This window comes from Coturnix japonica, chromosome W (assembly GCF_054131305.1).
Source record: "Coturnix japonica strain WE chromosome W, WE-NBRP24, whole genome shotgun sequence".
Taxonomy (NCBI): Eukaryota; Metazoa; Chordata; class Aves; order Galliformes; family Phasianidae; genus Coturnix; species Coturnix japonica.
Window position 1 is genome coordinate 19,760,896 of NC_140701.1, and position 18,500 is coordinate 19,779,395.

The 18,500-nt window shown below is 48.0% G+C and overlaps 1 protein-coding gene across 1 annotated transcript; it reads left to right on the top strand.

Moving 5' to 3' along the window:
• The first annotated feature begins 490 nt into the window (after positions 1-490).
• LOC146754573 (uncharacterized) lies at positions 491-6,408 on the top strand. The gene is made up of 2 exons (XM_085527846.1): positions 491-2,643; positions 3,442-6,408. The coding sequence occupies exons 1-2, from the start codon at positions 744-746 to the stop codon at positions 5,838-5,840; spliced, it is 4,299 nt and encodes a 1,432-aa protein (XP_085383972.1). The 5' UTR covers positions 491-743; the 3' UTR covers positions 5,841-6,408.
• The last annotated feature ends 12,092 nt before the right edge of the window (positions 6,409-18,500 follow it).

Below are 18,500 nucleotides of genomic sequence, written 5' to 3' on the forward strand. Positions count from 1 at the left end.
TATCAGTATCAGTATTCCACATCATAACATCATGTCAAGTATGGATACTTCTGTTGAATGTGCAGTCCACAGAAGAAGACTACATATCCCAGAGAACAACAGGAGTAACAATAAGTCACGGGACCAGGACTCTATATAATCTCGTTCCCAGGCTGGAGTGCCCGCCTTCTTCTCTCGAACTGCTCGGAGAGTGGGAAGCGTTCCAGCCGTGTCGCCTAGAGTTCACAGTAGGCCTCTCGGTTTTCGGAGACTCTCTCTCTCTGTTTCGTTCGATTTGTTAGCCTTAATTACATTATATTGTGTTATCTTGTATTTCGATATCATATTTAGTAAAATAAGTTTTTCCTCCTTAGATTGTCGCTGTTTTATCCCACTCCCCTTTTCCCCCTCCTCTCCGGGCCCCGGGGGGGGGGCGTGGGGTGGCTTCCCCTGTCACGGGCATAGGTAAATCTAACTAACCCGTGACAGATTTTTTGGTGGAGAATGCGGGCATAGAGCTTTTCAGCTTTTAGAACAACTCTCTCTTTGCTCTTAAAGAGCTTCGTTACGGGAGTGTTGGGAGTGTTATCTTTCCGTAGCTGCTCACGGAGAACGTGACCTTGAAATACCAGACAAATTGTCAACATTAAGGGCTGCTGTACATTCTCAGCACTGCTATCTAACTTTTGTGTAGAAAACAAAGGGATTTCTTTCTCCCTTAGAGCAAAGCTAGCTAGCTCTGACTTTTACAGAGCCTGCCAGCTATGAATCCACTCTTCATCCCAGTTGCTCTGTTTAAGGGATTGAAAGCAATTATGATCTTCTTAAAGTATTGGTCAACTATTAACACCATAATTTGGTGTTGTGGAATTGTGCAGATATATAGCCTAGTAAGGTGGATACTGATGGAGACACCTGCCTGGTACTTTTACGAGATGTGGTATGGTCAGAATTTTGGCATCTACACCCCAGATGGAATTGTGAATCTTACAAACACTTGCATCCCAGATGGAACAGGCAATTTTACAAATACTTGCATCCCAGATGGAACAGGCAATTTTACAAACACCACCATGTTTAATTCATTGTACAGGCTAAATAAACCCTTTTTATTTAGGTTGTACTCTCAGATTTCCACACGCTTTTCAATAACTGAGATAGGGTTCATACTTGCATTCATGTTATCACTATCAATGCATGCATATATGTTCCTATGCATTCGTTCTATGCGGAAGTCTCCTCCAGAACCAGAGAATGATGACTGGCAGGGAATATGGAAAGGTTTAGGAAAAGTCTTAGAAGCATGGGGACCCGCAGTGTCATGGGATTTCACTCTTGAACACCTAAGGGACCCTAAGAAATTAAGTGAGTATTTGGGTCAGAGATCTAAGGAGGTAAACCTTATGTGGGGTTTGGCTTATGCATACCGTGCTTTGTATCATACTATTCTGGAGAGAGAGAGTTTCCGATCTGAGATTCAAGCCCAAGTTAATTCTGATCAGTCACAGGAGGCATCAGTAGCAATATCAGTTGCCCCTGTGGAAGGCAAGAAATGGAAACGGGTGTCCATGCGTCTAGAACGAAAAGAAGGAGAAGCACAGGGGGGGCCAGCAGAAGACCCAGGTGCCGGGCATGGAGCAGTACCAAAAAAAGCAAAGGCAAAAACCAAGAGGCATGAAGAAGAGACTGATGATGAGGAGGAAATCACCTACTGTCGACCTCTGAAGCTGACTGAAATCCAAGGCTCAAGAAAGGAGTTCACACGGCGTCAAGATGAAGGTATCCTTGCTTGGTTGCTTCGCTGCTGGGACAACGGGGCCAACAGCTTGTCTCTAGATGGTAATGAAGCTCGCCAACTAGGAAGCATTGCCCAAGATGCAGGTATCGACAGAGGGATTAGCAGATGTTCGGATGGAGCTGCCACTCTCTGGTTGCGGCTGTTAGAAGCCGTGAGAGAAAGGTACCCCTATAAGGATGCTTTGAAGCCTAAATTTGATAGTTGGAATACCGTCCAAAAAGGCATTCAGCGCCTGAGGGAATTGGCCATGGCGAAAATGTTGTACAGCCCTGATCCAAGCGAACTTGACCCTGAGAGAGTGAGGGCCGATCCTGACATGTGGCAGAAAATCACAAGTACAGCACCAGAGAGAATTGCACAGTCATTGGTATCAGGATCTAAAGGATTCGTGGACAGATGGCCCCGAGCTGTTGAGCTGATTATAATGCTTCAAACCACCGATCAGCAGCTCCCCCAACTGCATGCCGCAGTTTCTGCCATCTCACGGCTAGAAAACCGAGTAGATGAAATGTGCAAGAAATTGTTTCCATCAACTAATTGTAATGATCCCGTAATAGTATCAGAAACAACTGATGAAGGTCAATCCTCGTACGGGCCTCCAGGTCTAATGAAGGATCTGATCAAACTAGTCCAGTCCTACTCCCCACCTGCATCATCAAAAGTCTCAGCTGTTAAACGCACACGCTTCCCAGCTCGAGCAAAGAACAACAGTACGATTGCACCGCGTGTTTCCATGTGGCGCTACCTACGTGACCGTGGAGAAGACATGAGGAAGTGGCATGATCAGCCCACTTCTGCACTACGAGCACGGGTGAAAGAACTACTAGACATACCAACCACCAGTGGAGTTGCTCCAGTCATCACAGGTAACCAATAGAGGGGCCCTGCCCTCAGTCAGGGGAGGGAAAGGGATAATAGAGTTTATTGGACTGTGTGGATTCGATGGCCTGGCACATCAGAACCACAGGAATATAAGGCGCTGGTGGATACCGGTGCACAGTGTACCCTAATGCCCTCCAGTCATGAAGGGACAGAATCAATCCATATTTCTGGAGTGACTGGGGGCTCTCAAGAATTGACTGTGCTGGAGGCTGAAATAAGCCTCACTGGCAAAGACTGGCAAAAACATCCTATTGTGACTGGCCCAGGGGCTCCATGTATACTGGGTATTGATTACCTCAGAAGGGGGCATTTCAAGGATCCTAAGGGGTATCGATGGGCCTTTGGGATAGCTGCTGTAGACATGGACAACATTAAGCAACTGTCTGTTTTGCCTGGCCTGTCAGAGGACCCGTCTGTTGTGGGGCTGCTACGAGTAAAAGAGCAGCAGGTACCGATTGCTACAAAGACAGTGCACAGACGGCAGTATCGCACCAACAGGGATTCCTTGCTCCCCATTCATGATTTGATTCGCCAGTTGGAGAATCAGGGAGTGATCAGTAAAACTCACTCACCTTTTAACAGTCCCATATGGCCAGTGCGTAAAGCCAGTGGAGAATGGAGGCTGACAGTAGACTACCGTGGCCTGAATGAGGTCACACCCCCATTGAGCGCTGCTGTGCCGGACATGTTGGAACTCCAGTACGAGCTGGAGTCAAAAGCAGCCAAATGGTATGCCACCATTGACATTGCCAATGCCTTCTTTTCTATTCCTTTGGCCGCAGAATGCAAGCCACAGTTTGCCTTCACCTGGAGGGGCATTCAGTATACTTGGAACCGTTTGCCCCAGGGGTGGAAACACAGCCCAACCATTTGCCATGGGTTGGTCCAAACTGTACTGGAACAGGGTGGTGCTCCTGAACACCTGCAGTACATTGATGACATTGTTGTGTGGGGCGATACAGCAGAAGAAGTTTTCACAAAAGGAGAGCAGATAATCCGGATTCTTCTACAAGCTGGCTTTGCTATTAAGAGAAGCAAAGTAAAAGGACCTGCCCAGGAAATTCAGTTCTTAGGTATAAAGTGGCAGGATGGACGTCATCACATCCCAGCAGATGTGATCGACAAAATCACTGCCATGTCTCCACCAACTAGCAAGAAAGAGACACAATCTTTCCTGGGTGCAGTGGGCTTTTGGAGGATGCACATTCCAAACTACAGCCTCATTGTAAGCCCCCTTTATCAGGTAACGCGGAAGAAGAATGATTTTGCATGGGGCCCTGAGCAGCAGCAGGCTTTTGAACAGATTAAACAAGAGATAGCCCGTGCTGTAGCCCTGGGGCCAGTACGGACTGGACAGGATGTAAAGAACATCCTCTATACTGCTGCTGGAGAGAAAGGCCCCACTTGGAGTTTGTGGCAAAGAGCCTCAGGAGAGACCCGAGGCCGACCCCTGGGATTCTGGAGTCGATCATATAAGGGGTCTGAAGAGTGCTACACTCCAACTGAGAAGGAGATCTTAGCCGCGTATGAGGGGGTTCGGGCTGCTTCCGAAGTAGTCGGGACTGAAACACAGCTCCTTTTGGCACCTCGACTGCCAGTGCTGAACTGGATGTTCAAAGGACAGGTTCCCTCCACCCATCATGCTACCGATGTCACCTGGAGCAAGTGGATTACGCTGATTACACAGCGAGCGCGAATGGGAAACCTCAATCGTCCAGGAATCCTAGAGGTAATCATGGACTGGCCTGAAGATAAAAAGTTTGGAACATCACCAGCAGAAGAGGTATCACGTGCTAAAGAGGCCCCACCATACAACGAATTACCAGAAAATGAAAAGAAATATGCCCTATTCACTGACGGATCATGTCGCATTGTAGGGAAGCATCGCAAATGGAAAGCTGCTGTGTGGAGCCCCACACGACAGGTTGCAGAGGCCACTGAAGGTAAGGGAGAATCAAGTCAGTTTGCAGAGGTAAAAGCTGTCCAGCTGGCCTTAGATGTTGCTGAACGGGAGAGGTGGCCAATGCTGTATCTTTATACTGACTCATGGATGGTGGCAAATGCCTTATGGGGGTGGTTACAGCGGTGGGAACAAAATAACTGGCAACGGAGGGGAAAATCTGTTTGGGCCGCTGAACTATGGAAGGACATTGCTTCCCGAACAAAGAATATGGTTGTAAAGGTGCGTCATGTGGATGCACATGTGCCCAAAAGTCGGGCTACTGAAGAACAACAAAACAACCATCAGGTAGATAAAGCTGCTAGAATTGAGGTGGCTCAAATCGACTTGGATTGGCAGAATAAGGGCGAATTATTTCTAGCTCGATGGGCTCATGAGACCTCAGGCCATCAAGGAAGAGACGCAACATATAAGTGGGCCAGAGACCGAGGGGTGGACTTAACCATGGACGCTATTGCGCAGATTATTCATGATTGTGAAACATGTGCCATAATTAAACAAGCCAGAAGGATGAAACCTCTCTGGGAGGAAGGGCGATGGCAAAAGTATAAATATGGGGAGGCGTGGCAGGTTGATTATATCACCTTGCCACGATCTCGCAGTGGTAAGTGTTATGTACTCACTATGGTAGAGGCAACCACTGGGTGGCTTGAAACATACGCAGTACCCCATGCAACTGCTCGAAACACCATATTAGGTCTTGAGAAACAAGTCCTGTGGCGACATGGCACCCCAGAAAGAATTGAATCTGATAATGGGACACATTTCAAAAATTCTCTTATAAATACTTGGGCCAAAGATCATGGCATTGAGTGGATTTATCATATTCCCTACCATGCACCAGCTTCTGGTAAAATTGAACGATATAATGGGTTGTTGAAAACTATGTTGAAAGCAATGGGTGGTGGAACATTTAAGCACTGGGAGAAGAATCTGGCAGAAGCCACTTGGTTGGTCAATACTAGAGGATCTGTCAATCGTGATGGTCCTAGTCAATCTAGCCCCCTACACACTGTAGAAGGAGATAAGGTCCCTGTTATACATGTAAAGAACATGTTGGGAAAAGCTGTTTGGGTCCTTCCAGCTTCTGGAAAGGGCAAACCTATCCGTGGAACTGTCTTCGCCCAGGGACCTGGGTGCACTTGGTGGGTAATGCAGAAGGATGGGGATGTTCAATGTGTGCCACAAGGGAATTTGATGCTGGGGGAGTGCAGTCAATAATTTTATGTATCTATATATATATATATATGTTTGCATGTGTAGTGTATTTTAGTTATTATAGTTGTACATTTAGTTATGTTACATGCAATTCTACTATTTAGCTATCACAATTTTACATACGTGTATATATATGTATATTTATGTATATATTAACCATGATGTAATAATGTAGAATAAGGGGTGGAATGTCATGGTTTTGTAATTTTGTAATTTTGCTATCAGTATCAGTATTCCACATCATAACATCATGTCAAGTATGGATACTTCTGTTGAATGTGCAGTCCACAGAAGAAGACTACATATCCCAGAGAACAACAGGAGTAACAATAAGTCACGGGACCAGGACTCTATATAATCTCGTTCCCAGGCTGGAGTGCCCGCCTTCTTCTCTCGAACTGCTCGGAGAGTGGGAAGCGTTCCAGCCGTGTCGCCTAGAGTTCACAGTAGGCCTCTCGGTTTTCGGAGACTCTCTCTCTCTGTTTCGTTCGATTTGTTAGCCTTAATTACATTATATTGTGTTATCTTGTATTTCGATATCATATTTAGTAAAATAAGTTTTTCCTCCTTAGATTGTCGCTGTTTTATCCCACTCCCCTTTTCCCCCTCCTCTCCGGGCCCCGGGGGGGGGGCGTGGGGTGGCTTCCCCTGTCACGGGCATAGGTAAATCTAACTAACCCGTGACAAGGTTCAAGGAGCTCCACAAAGAGGGAAGAAATCAGCACCATGGCCAGCAGTTATCCAGCTCCCACAAAGCCCTGTGTCATCTCGCTCTGGACAGATGTGCTGTTATCTCAACCCTTGGAGCCTCACATCGGGCACCAAAATGATGGTGGTTGTTGAACCCAGCATATGGCTCAGCAGCACACAGTCCTTTGTGCACTGCCCTTTCCCAGCACGATGAGGAAGAGAATAGGTAAAAAAAGTTCAACTTGTGTGTTGAAACTAAGCTATTTACTAAGAGAGATGAAAGGAGAAGTGTAGTAGTTATCACTATATATCTGTTTACATGGAATAGTATGTAACAGCTAATGCACAAGCACTTGCTCAGCACCACCAGACTGATGCCCAGCTGGGCCCTGGGCAGTGAAGAGAGTGAGAAGAACTCCCACTCCTTTCAATACAACTTCTGCTTGCTTTCAAATGGTTCCAAAAGTCCTTTTGGCCACTTCCAGTCAGCTCTGTGCAGTCTGCTCCCTCCCAGCTTCTTGAGCCCTCCACTGACCATGGCCTTGGCTCTGTAGAACACTGCTTAGCAGCAGTGGTAAACAGCAGAGAGTTATCAATGTTGATTTTCTCTTAGAAACAAAACACTGCACCATTGCAGGCAGTCTGAAGAAAACAATTCCATCCCAGCTGTAACTCAGATACCTGCTTGTCCTCCTTTTCTTGTTCTTCCTGATCAGGAAGCAAGGAACAGAATCGTCTGCTCTCCTCTCTGAGCCCTTTCTATCAGTTCTCAACTGGCTCCTCTGCCATCCCCAGGCATAGCTCAGTGCACTCTCACAAAGGGCAGCAGCCTTTCCTAATCGTCCTTGGCCATTCGTCATAAAGAGTCGGTATCTGCTCTGCTACAGTTCAGAGGTGGGAACCATCCCACCATGTCGCTGAGAGCCAAACAAGACCCTAGGCCTGCAAAGGCACAGAGATTTGGAGTTCACTGAGTGAATGTTTGTGGTCCTCTCATTAGTGTAAAGATTCTTCAGAAAGCATCCCCTTCCAGAAGCATGTTTTGATTTAGCCTGGCTGGGCCTTGCATCTACACCGTGTTACTGATGTTCAGGGCCTTGCTCAGAAGCAGCAGCCTGCATGAAAGGAAATGCTCTGTGGTTTTCTCTTGATTTGTCGCGTTTATTTCGCATGCTACCTGCACTGGTCTACAGGCACTTTAGGGCAGCATCAGGTTGGGGTTACCCCCAGAGGGTACACAATAAGATTTAGGACGGGGTATTGGCAATGAGACCTTCTCTGAGGAATCCTCACACGATCCTATGGAACAACTCAGAGGCTTTCCCTGCAATCTCCAACAGCAACAACATCCCTCAGCCCTTCTCTGTCACATCCAATTCCCCGCCCTTCGCCCTTCGGACCTAGTTTAAAACCCTTTAATCAATCAGTGCAGGAGCATTTCAGATGGGGTCATGGAGGAGGCAGACTGCCATTCTTGGCGTAGCCATTTTCCCAGGAGGGCATGGTAGGAGGGCTTTGTTCCGTCAGGTTCAACCAACACTTGTATCCACCCAGCAGAAGGCTATGCCCTCTTTGTCCCACTTGACCTCTGCATGGAGCTTACAGTTGGCAGTGACATGGCTGAGAAGCTCTGGGCATGGATTAAGGGACAGGGAAGTAATGTACCTTCCTAACTTCCTCCCTGCATACCTTAGCAACTTCCTTGTAATATCCCCAAGTATCTGTCATGGTTTTGTAATTTTGTAATTTTGCTATCAGTATTCCACATCATAACATCGTGTAAAGTATGGATACTTCTATTGAATGTGAAGTCCACAGAAGAAGACTACATATCCCAGAGAACAACAGGGGTAATGATATGTCACGGGACCAGGACGCTATCTCGTTCCCAGGCTGGAGTGCCCTCCTTCTTCTCTCGAACTTCTTGGAGAGTGGGAAGAGTCCCAGCCGTGTCGCCTAGAGTTCACAGTAGGCCTCTCGGTTTTCGGGGACTCTCTCTCTCTCTGTTTGTTCGATTTGTTAGCCTCAATTATATTATATTGTGTTATCTTGTATTTCAATATCATATTTAGTAAAATAAGTTTTTCCTCCTTAGATTGTCGCTGTTTTATCCCACTCCCCTTTTCCCCCTCCTTTCCAGGCCCCGGGGGGGGGGCCCACGGGGTGGCTTCCCCTGTCACGGGCATAGGTAAATCTAAGGAACCCGTGACAGATTTTTTGGTGGAGAATGCGGGCATTGAGCTTTTTAGCTTTTAGAACGACTCTCTCTTTGCTCTTAAAGAGCTTCGTTAGCTTCGTTACGGGAGTGTTATCTTTTTCGTAGCTGCTCACTGAGAACGTGACCTTGAAATACCAGACAAATTGTCAACATTAAGGGCAGCTGCAAATTCTCAGCATTGCTATCTAACTTTTGCATAGAAAACAAAGGGATTTCTTTCTCCCTTAGAGCAAAGTTAGCTAGCTCTGACTTTTACAGAGCTTGCCAGCTATGAATCCACTCTTCATCCCAGTTGCTCTGTTTAAGGGATTGAAAGCAATTAGGATCTTCTCAAAGTATTGGTGAACTATTAACACCATAATTTGGTGTTGTGGAAATGTGCAGATATATGGCCTAATAAGGTGGATAGTGATGGAGACACCTGCCTTGTACTTTTATGAGATGTGGTATGGTCCTAATTTTGGCATCTACACCCCAGATGGAATTGTGAATCTTACAAACACTTGCATACCAGATGGAATTGCGAATCTTACAAATACTTGCATCCCAGATGGAATGGGCAATTTTACAAACACCACCATGTTTAATCCATTGTACAGGCTAAAAAAACCTGCTTTTTTTAGGTTGTACTCTCAAATTTCCACACACCTTACAATAACTGAGATAGCGCTCATACTTGTATCCATGTTATCACTATCAATGAATGCATATATATTCCTATGCATTCGTTCTATGCGGAAGACTCCTCCAGAACCAGAGAAAACAGAGAATGATGACTGGCATGGAATATGGAAAGGTTTAGGAAAAGTCTTAGAAGCATGGGGACCCGCAGTGTCATGGGATTTCACTCTTGAACACCTAAGGGACCCTGAGAAATTAAGTGAGTTTCCGATCTGAGATTCAAGCCCAAGTTAACTCTGATCAGTCACAGGAGGCATCAGTAGCAATATCAGTTGCCCCTGTGGAAGGCAAGAAATGGAAACGGGTGTCCATGCGTCTAGAACGAAAAGAAGGAGAAGCACAGGGGGGGGCAGCAGAAGACCCAGGTGCCGGGCATGGAGCAGTACCGAAAAAAGCAAAGGCAAAAACCAAGAGGCATGAAGAAGAGACTGATGATGAGGAGGAAATCACCTATCGTCGACCTCTGAAGCTGACTGAAATCCAAGGCTCAAGAAAGGAGTTTACACGGCGTCAAGATGAAGGTATCCTTGCTTGGTTGCTTCGCTGCTGGGACAACGGGGCCAACAGCTTGTCTCTAGATGGTAATGAAGCTCGCCAACTAGGAAGCATTGCCCAAGATGCAGGTATCGACAGAGGGATTAGCAGATGTTCGGATGGAGCTGCCACTCTCTGGTTGCGGCTCTTAGAAGCCGTGACAGAAAGGTACCCCTATAAGGATGCTTTGAAGCCTAAATTTGGTAGTTGGAATACCGTCCAAAAAGGTATTCAGTGCCTGAGGGAATTGTCCATGGCAAAAATGTTGTACAGCCCTGATCCAAGCGAACTTGATCCTGAGAGAATGAGGGCCGATCCTGACATGTGGCAGAAAATCACAAGTACAGAACCAGAGAGAATTGCACAGTCATTGGTAACAGCATCTAGAGGATTCGAGGACAGATGGCCCCGAGTTGTTGAGCTGATTATAATGCTTCAAACCACCGATCAGCAGCTCCCTCAACTGCATGCCGCAGTTTCTGCCATCTCACGGCTAGAAAACCGAGTAGATGAAATGTGCAAGAAATTGTTTCCATCAACTAATCGTAATGATCCCGTAATAGTATCAGAAACAACTGATGAAGGTCAATCCTCATACGGGCCACCAGGTCTAATGAAGGATCTTATCAAAGTATTCCAGTCCTACTCCTCACCTGCATCATCAAAAGTCTCAGCTGTTAAACACACACGCTTCCCAGCTCGAGCAAAGAACAACAGTATGATTGCACCGCGTGTTTCCATGTGGTACTACCTACGTGACCGTGGAGAAGACATGAGGAAGTGGCACGATGAGCCTACTTCTGCACTACGAGCATGGGTGAAAGAACTACTAGACATACCAACCACTAGTGGAGTTGCTCCAGTCATCACAGGTAACCAATAGAGGGGTCCTGCCCTCAGTCAGGGGAGGGAAAGGGATAATAGAGTTTATTGGACTGTTTGGATTCGATGGCCTGGCACATCAGAACCACAGGAATATAAGGCGCTGGTGGATACCGGTGCACAGTGCACCCTAATGCCCTCCAGTCATGAAGGGAAAGAATCAATCCATATTTCTGGAGTGCACTCCAGTGATAACACAGATATTGTGTTATCTTGTATTTCAATATCATATTTAGTAAAATAAGTTTTTCCTCCTTAGATTGCCGCTGTTTTTATCCCATTGCTATTTTCCCCCTCCTTTCTGGGCCCCGGGGGGCCCACGGGGTGGCTTCCCCTGTCACGGGCATAGGTAAATCTAAGTAACCCGTGACAGTATACTGTCCCTTCTTCCAGATAACGTAAATTATCTTTTTCTTCCTGAGTCTCAACAATTGTTCCCAGTTAGTCTACACTGGTCTTCTTCCCCTATGGCTCACCATATGGCATTCAGGGACAGCCTGATCTTGTGCCTTTAAGATTTCCATCTTGAGGAGTGTCCAGGCTTCCTGGACCCCTTTACCCATAAGGAGCGACTCCCAAGGGACCCATTCTACAAATGTCCTGAACAGGTCATAGTTCCCCCTCTAGAAGTTCAAGATAGTAGTTTTGCTAGTCACCCTTCTGACATCTCCAAGAATAGAGAATTCTACCATTTCATGGTGTCACGGCGTTCTCTCTAGAGCTCACTCCGGGACAGTGGGCACAAACCCGGGGCAGCAGGAACAAAAGCCCCCCCCCCTTTTCTCTAGCGGCACTGCGGCGCGGCCCGGCCCGGCGACGTGCGTTTACGGAGACGGGAAGGGAAGGGAGATTGCGATTAGGTCTAACAAAAAATGAGGGAGGAAAAGGTGATCTGAGAACGAATGGCAGTTTAATAACCTAATAACGCTAAACAACAACAAGAGAGTTTCAACAAAGAGAATACCAAGTCCCCAATCTCACCGATGGAGCTGTGGAAGGCAGGAAGCTCTGACCACGTTGTCTCCTCGCAGGAAGCCGGGCCAGCAACCCCGTCCCCTTCCTCACTTCCCTTCCGGTGCCCCTCCCCACATGCCCATTTAAGGCAGTCCACAGAAAAAAAAACTTGTCCCCTTTACTCCCATTATGAGGCATGGTGTTCTGATGTGGAATACCAACACCAACCAAATTGCAAAACCATAACATTCCACCCCTTATTACACATCATCACATCATGCCTAACTTTTATCAACATATAAACAGAACAGTAGTTAACATGCATTACATATGTACATACAGATATATATATATATATATATACACATGGAATCACAGGCTGCACTCCCCCAGCATCAGGTTTCCCTGTGGCACACACTGAACATCCCCATCCTTCTGCATCACCCACCAGGTGCACCCAGGTCCCTGTGCAAAGACAGTTCCGCGGAGGGGCCTCCCCTTTCCAGAGGCTGGGAGGACCCAAACCGCTTTTCCCAGCATATTCTTTACATGCACCACAGGAACTTTGTCTCCCTCCACGGTGCGCAGGGAGTTGGACTGTTTAGGGCCGTCTCGGTTGGCTGATCCTCGGGTGTTTACCAGCCAGGTGGCTTCTGCTAGATGTTTCTCCCAGTTCTTAAATGTCCCACCACCCATCGTTTTCAGCGTGGTTTTCAGCAAACCGTTGTGGCACTCGATCTTACCAGCGGCTGGTGCGTGATAGGGGATGTGATAGATCCACTCGATGCCATGTTCTTTGGTCCAGGTGCTCACCAGTGAATTTTTGAAATGAGTCCCATTGTCTGATTTGATCCTCTCTGGGGTACCATGTCGCCACAGGATTTGTGTCTCTAGGCCTAATATGGTGTTTCTGGCAGTGGCATGGGGCACCGCATATGTCTCAAGCCACCCGGTGCTTACCTCCACCATGGTGAGTACATAATGCTTACCATTACGAGTCTTTGGCAGGGTGATATAATCAATCTGCCATGCCTCCCCATATTTATACTTTTCCCATCGTCATTCCCCCCAGAGAGGTCTCATCCTCTTGGCCTGTTTGATCATGGCACATGTGTCACAATCATAGATGATCTGCGCAATAGCATCCATAGTTATGTCCACCCCTCGGTCTCCAACTCAGATAGTTCCTGCGAACCCCCAGTCACCCCATGTATATGTATCCGTTCTGTCCCTTTGAAACCTGAGGGTATCAGAGTGCACTGTGCACTGGTATCCACCAGTGCTTTATATTTTTGTGGTTCTGATGTGCCAGGCCACCGAATCCACACCGTCCAATACACTCTATTATCCCTCTCCCCCCCCTGGCTGAGGGCAGGGCCCCTCTATTGGTTGTCTGAAGTGGTAGAGGCAACCTCAGTAGTGGCTGACCTCTTTTGTAATTTTCTTACCCGTGCTCGCAGTACAAAATTGGGTTCGTCATGCCACTTCTTCATATCCTCTCCATGGTCATGCAGGTAGTTCCACATGGCACCACGTGACATAGGCTCACTGCGGTCCTTCACTCGGACAGGTGTGCGTTTGCGTCTGACAGATGAGACTGCCACAGGTTCACTGTGGTTCCTTGCCGCAGACCAGCTCTTCTGCATGTTGTCTTGTTTTCTCTCCATTCGGTCCATTCTATCCACCATTTGACAGATGGCTGCGATGGTGGTACGGTGTGGCAGTAGTGTGTATTCGATATTTTGCAGTGAAAGGATGAGCTCAAAAATTGCAGGTCTTCTATCCAGCTCATCATACCTGTTAGAGTTCGTTAATAGTATACTGGAATACTTCCCTGGTGCTGACCGTATGAGTTTCTTGCATATTTCCGGAGTACCGCTCACCTTTTCTGGGTCATGGTAATCCTCTGGGTCCCCAGGAACAAACGTAGGATTGAATAGCATTTCTGCCACAGCCATTTCTCTCAGGTACTGGATACCTTCCTATCTCTATCCCTGCCAGCCGTCGGCTTAATAAATCTACCCCTACCCCTATCATCAGGAAGTTCTTAAGCCAGGACCACAGGAACCTAGGGACTATCAGTCCTACATACAGGGCTGCTGAATAAAACCACCTAATTACTGTCCAAAACATTGCCCAGAGCTTTGCCCGCATTCTCCACCAAAAATGTCATGGAGTTCTCTCTAGAGCTCACTCCGGGACAGTGGGAAGAAACCCGGGGCAGCAGGAACAAAAGCCCCCCTCCCCCTTTTCTCTATCGGCACAGCGCGGCGCAGCCCGGCCCGGCCACGTGCGTTTAGGGAGAGGGGAAGGGAAGGGAGATTGCGATTAGGTCTAACAAAAAATGAAGGAGAAAAAAGGTGATCTGAGAACGAATGGCAGTTTAATAACCTAATAACACTAAACAACAACAAGAGAGTTTCAACAAAGAGAATACCAAGTCCCCAATCTCACCGATGGAGCTGTGGAAGGCAGGAAGCTCTGACCACGTTGTCTCCTCGCAGGAAGCCGGGCCAGCAACCCCGTCCCCTTCCTCACTTCCCTTCCGGTGCCCCTCCCCACATGCCCATTTAAGGCAGCCCACAGAAAAAAAACTTGTCCCCTTTACTCCCATTATGAGGCATGGTGTTCTGATGTGGAATACCAACACCAACCAAATTGCAAAACCATAACAACACCCCATGTTCTTTTAACAGCAATATGTCTAGAACCAGTTGGTTTTGCAAGGCCACCTTGGGTACTTGTTGAACCTGCCTGTTTGACTCTCGAAAAACATGTTCTGTCCAGCTCCTTAGCACATGGACCTGCCAAGGTAGATTCTCCAGGGCAAGCTGGTGTCATCCAGGTGGGGTCTGATGATGAGCTTGGTCCCCCAGTCCCTATCTTGAAACCAATGCTCTTCAGCATCTTTATCAATGAGGCAGACAGCGAGATTCAGTGTTTACTGATGGTATCATGCTTAGTGGTGCAGCTAGTAGAAGGAAGGGATGCCACCCAAAAGGACCAGGCCAGGCTCCAAAATGTCGCCCACATAAACCAAATGAAGCTCAGTGAGAAGAGAGGACTGCAGGGCAATCTCACTGTAATTTTTCAGTACTCGAATGACTGTAAAAGCTTATAAGCTTTATCTCCCATCTCCTCTGAATCACTGGAAACAACCCCACAGTGCAGGGAGGGATCATGGGTCCAGAGCTGTTTAAATCACACGGAGCAGCAGCCTCGGTGTCTGTGGGCAATGCAGGTCCCTGCCCAGTGGGGCAGATTCTGGGGGAAAGAGAGAAAGGGAGAAACCAGCCAACCAACCAACCAACCAATCACCAACAAAAACACATTGCGTTCATTTGACACTTCCTTGAAGCACGCATCTTTGCCAGCAGACTAGTACCAGAAGAGGCTTAGACCAGACATAAGAAGGAACTTTTTTTCTCAGTGCGGTCAGGCACTGGAATGGCTGCCGAGGGAAGTGGTGGAGTCATCATCTCTGGCAGTGTTCAAGAGGTGTTTGGATGAGGAGCTATAAGATATGGTTTAATGCTTTGTTGTAGCTACAGTAATGGGAGGATTACTGTTGGACTAGGTGATCTTGTGGGTCCTTTCCAACCTCGTGATTCTGTGATTCTATGAGAGGAAATGAACTGATGAGGAGAACTGTGGATGATGGGTTTCCATTCTGTGCAACCCCAGATCCAACTGTACATTCAGAATCTGAAAGGCTGAGGCTGGTAGCTCATTTGCATATCGGAAGCATAGATTATAATCCACTTAAGCAGATATAAACATAGGATCATAGAATCACAAGGTTGGAAAGGACATAGAAGGCCATCCTGTTCAGCCGTCCTTACATCATCATTACTGCCATTGAGCTACTGAAACATATCTCATAGCACCTCATCCCAGTGCCTCGAAAACCAGCAGGGACAGTGTTGTATTAGGCGAGTGTGCGCTTTTCGGGCTGTGACGAGATAGGTCCATCCCCATGCCATCAAGATGTATACGTTTCCAGTGGGCGTACACGAAGGGCATAGGGTATATATACGTGTATTAGCTTCAATAAATCGCCATTTTACTGCTCATCATATTGGTGTCATATCAGTAATTGGTCAAGCTGCAAACTTCCAGAGAACACTGACAAGATAAAGGTAACAAATGGTGACCCCGACGTGATTGGAAGTGGAGCAGCTATAATTCTAACGGCGAAGGTTCTCACTGCGGAGCGGTAATTATTTACTCGCGGAGTGGTGAAAGACTGGGACGGGAGGATTGGCCATAACTCTTCGTCAGGCAGTAGGGAGAGCTCGGAACCCCCTCGGTACGGTTGGGGAAGTGCCAGGTTGGGGCCAGGTGGGATACGTTTGGCCGGAGGCGACATGGAAGCTGTTATTAAGGTGATTCTGCATGCATGTAAAACTCACTGTGGGAAGGATGTTCCTTCTAAGAAGGAGATTGCTGCAGTTCTTTCGCTGCTAGAGAAGGAGGGGATGTTAACATCTCCCTCTGATTTATATGATCCCAATAACTGGGATGCGCTCACAATGGCGCTTTCACAAAGGGTGCTGGCCACCCGAAAAGTTACAGAGTTCAAGGTCTGGGGATTAGTCTTGGAGGCGCTTAAGGCGGCAAGGGAAGAGAAGATTGCGGGGGATCGGGCTAGGGAACTGTTGGGGTTGGGGGCGAGGGGAACCGGGGGGGGTCTCATCTCTCCTACAGATCCAAAGGAGGAGAAGATGGCGCCGACCCCCTTGGCTCCAACTGACGTAACACCTTCAAGAACAAAGAAGGAGGAAGTTGAACAAGATCACTCAGCTCCAGAGTACACCCCGCCCCCACCTCCCTATCCAGCACGGAGACTATATCCTTCATTAAAATCATTTATGGATGAAGGGGGAGGGGGACCCTCGGTGGAATGTACTGTTGCTCTCTGCACAACTGATAAGAGGGCAGTGGGGGAGGATGGTACTGTCTCACTGCCAGGTTCTGCCTGTTGCTCTAGTCACTCCCCTGAAGGGGCGGATCACTCCGCCCAGCAAGGGGAGGGAGGGGGTGGTACTTCGTTACTGTCTGGTCCTGCCTGTTGTTCTAGCCACTCCCCTGAAGGGGCGGATCACTCCGCCCAGCAGGGCACTGGATGTGGGCGTAGCACTTCGATGCAGATGGCCCCGGGACACACCCAGGAGGGGTGTGGTCCTGTGGCGTCTGGCCCGTGGAGCCCGCCCACACTCACTGACTGGGCTCGGGTGAGGGAGGAGCTCAGAGCAGCCGATGTGATGGATACGTTTGCCTTTCCAGTAACAGTGAATACAGAGAGAGGGTAGAGCTTGGACCCCTTTAAACTCTAAGGCAGTCACTCGCCTTGCAGATTTGGTCAAAAACAAAGGCTTGCGTTCTCCAGTGACTATGTCGGCAGTTGAGGCTCTCATGGCCTCTAGTCTTCTGCCTTATGATGTGGTCAGCCTTATGCGTGTCATCCTTGAGCCTGTGCAATATACCTTATGGTACGACGAGTGGAATAGGCTGCTTCAGGTTGTGGTAGCCACTGTGACCCACGATAATAACCATCCGGCTAATGGCCAGGGTCGAAAAGACAAGACGACTCTTGCACGTCTTCAGGGGTTAGCAGATGGCATGGTGGGGTCCCCGGAGGGCCAGGCGAATGCGCTTAGAGCAGGGGAGTTGGCAGCGCTCACGACCGCAGCCCTTCAGGCTCTGCGGATGGTGGCTAAGGTTGCAGAGCCTGTGCTCCCATGGACAGACATCAAACAGGAGCCCTCCGAGCCATTCTCTGATTTTGCGAATCGCTTGATCCGTGCGGTGGAGGGGTCTGACCTCCCAAAGGGGGTCCAATCTTTAGTCGTGATAGATTGTCTTAAACAAAAATCGCTGCCAGACATTCAACAGATTATAAGGGCGGCACCTGGGACTTTGAACACTCCAGGAGAGATCATCAAGTATGTGCTAGATCATCAGAAAAATGCACCATTGACTAATGAGGGCTTTGTAACTGCCATGCAGGGGATGGCTGCTGCAGTAATGGCAGCCTCTCGAGTTGGGGAAAATAAGGATAAGGGCCCGTGCTTTAAGTGTGGACAGCTTGGTCACCTTTAAGCCCAATGCCCTAAGAGGTTTAATCAGAAGGAATCACAGGGACTGGGGGAACCTTGTCAATTGTGTGGTTGGGCTGGACATGATGCACATCAGTGTCAAAAATTCAAGGTTTTGCCACAGGAAAACTGGTACGGGAGGGTGCCAATGGCCCAGGGCTCCTTCCCACTCTTTTAAACTGGGCCAAGGGTGCAGACCTCATAGTGGCGTTGATCATGGACCTCTTGATCGGCCACCCAAGGAATCGACAGAGCGCAAAAGAAGAGCTTTCTCGTGGATACCGAAAAAGAAACCCAAGAACCCAGAGAACCCAGAGAAACAACCCTTGCTGCCAACGAGAACTACCATGCTAATGCTGTTGTGCCTTTTGTGTCTGTGTTGGTCGCCGGTGGGGGGCATTCATTTGATTCAACAACCGGGGAACTTATGGGTTACATGGGCTAATCAGACAGGAAGAACAGACTTTTGTCTTGCATTACAGTCAGCTACGTCACCCTTTCAAACATGCCTTATAGGGGTCCCAGAATGGGATGACTCTGCGTTTAAGGGTTACCTTGGGAAAAAGAGTAGCTGTTTGCGGTTCTGCAATGGACTAGAAAGAACTT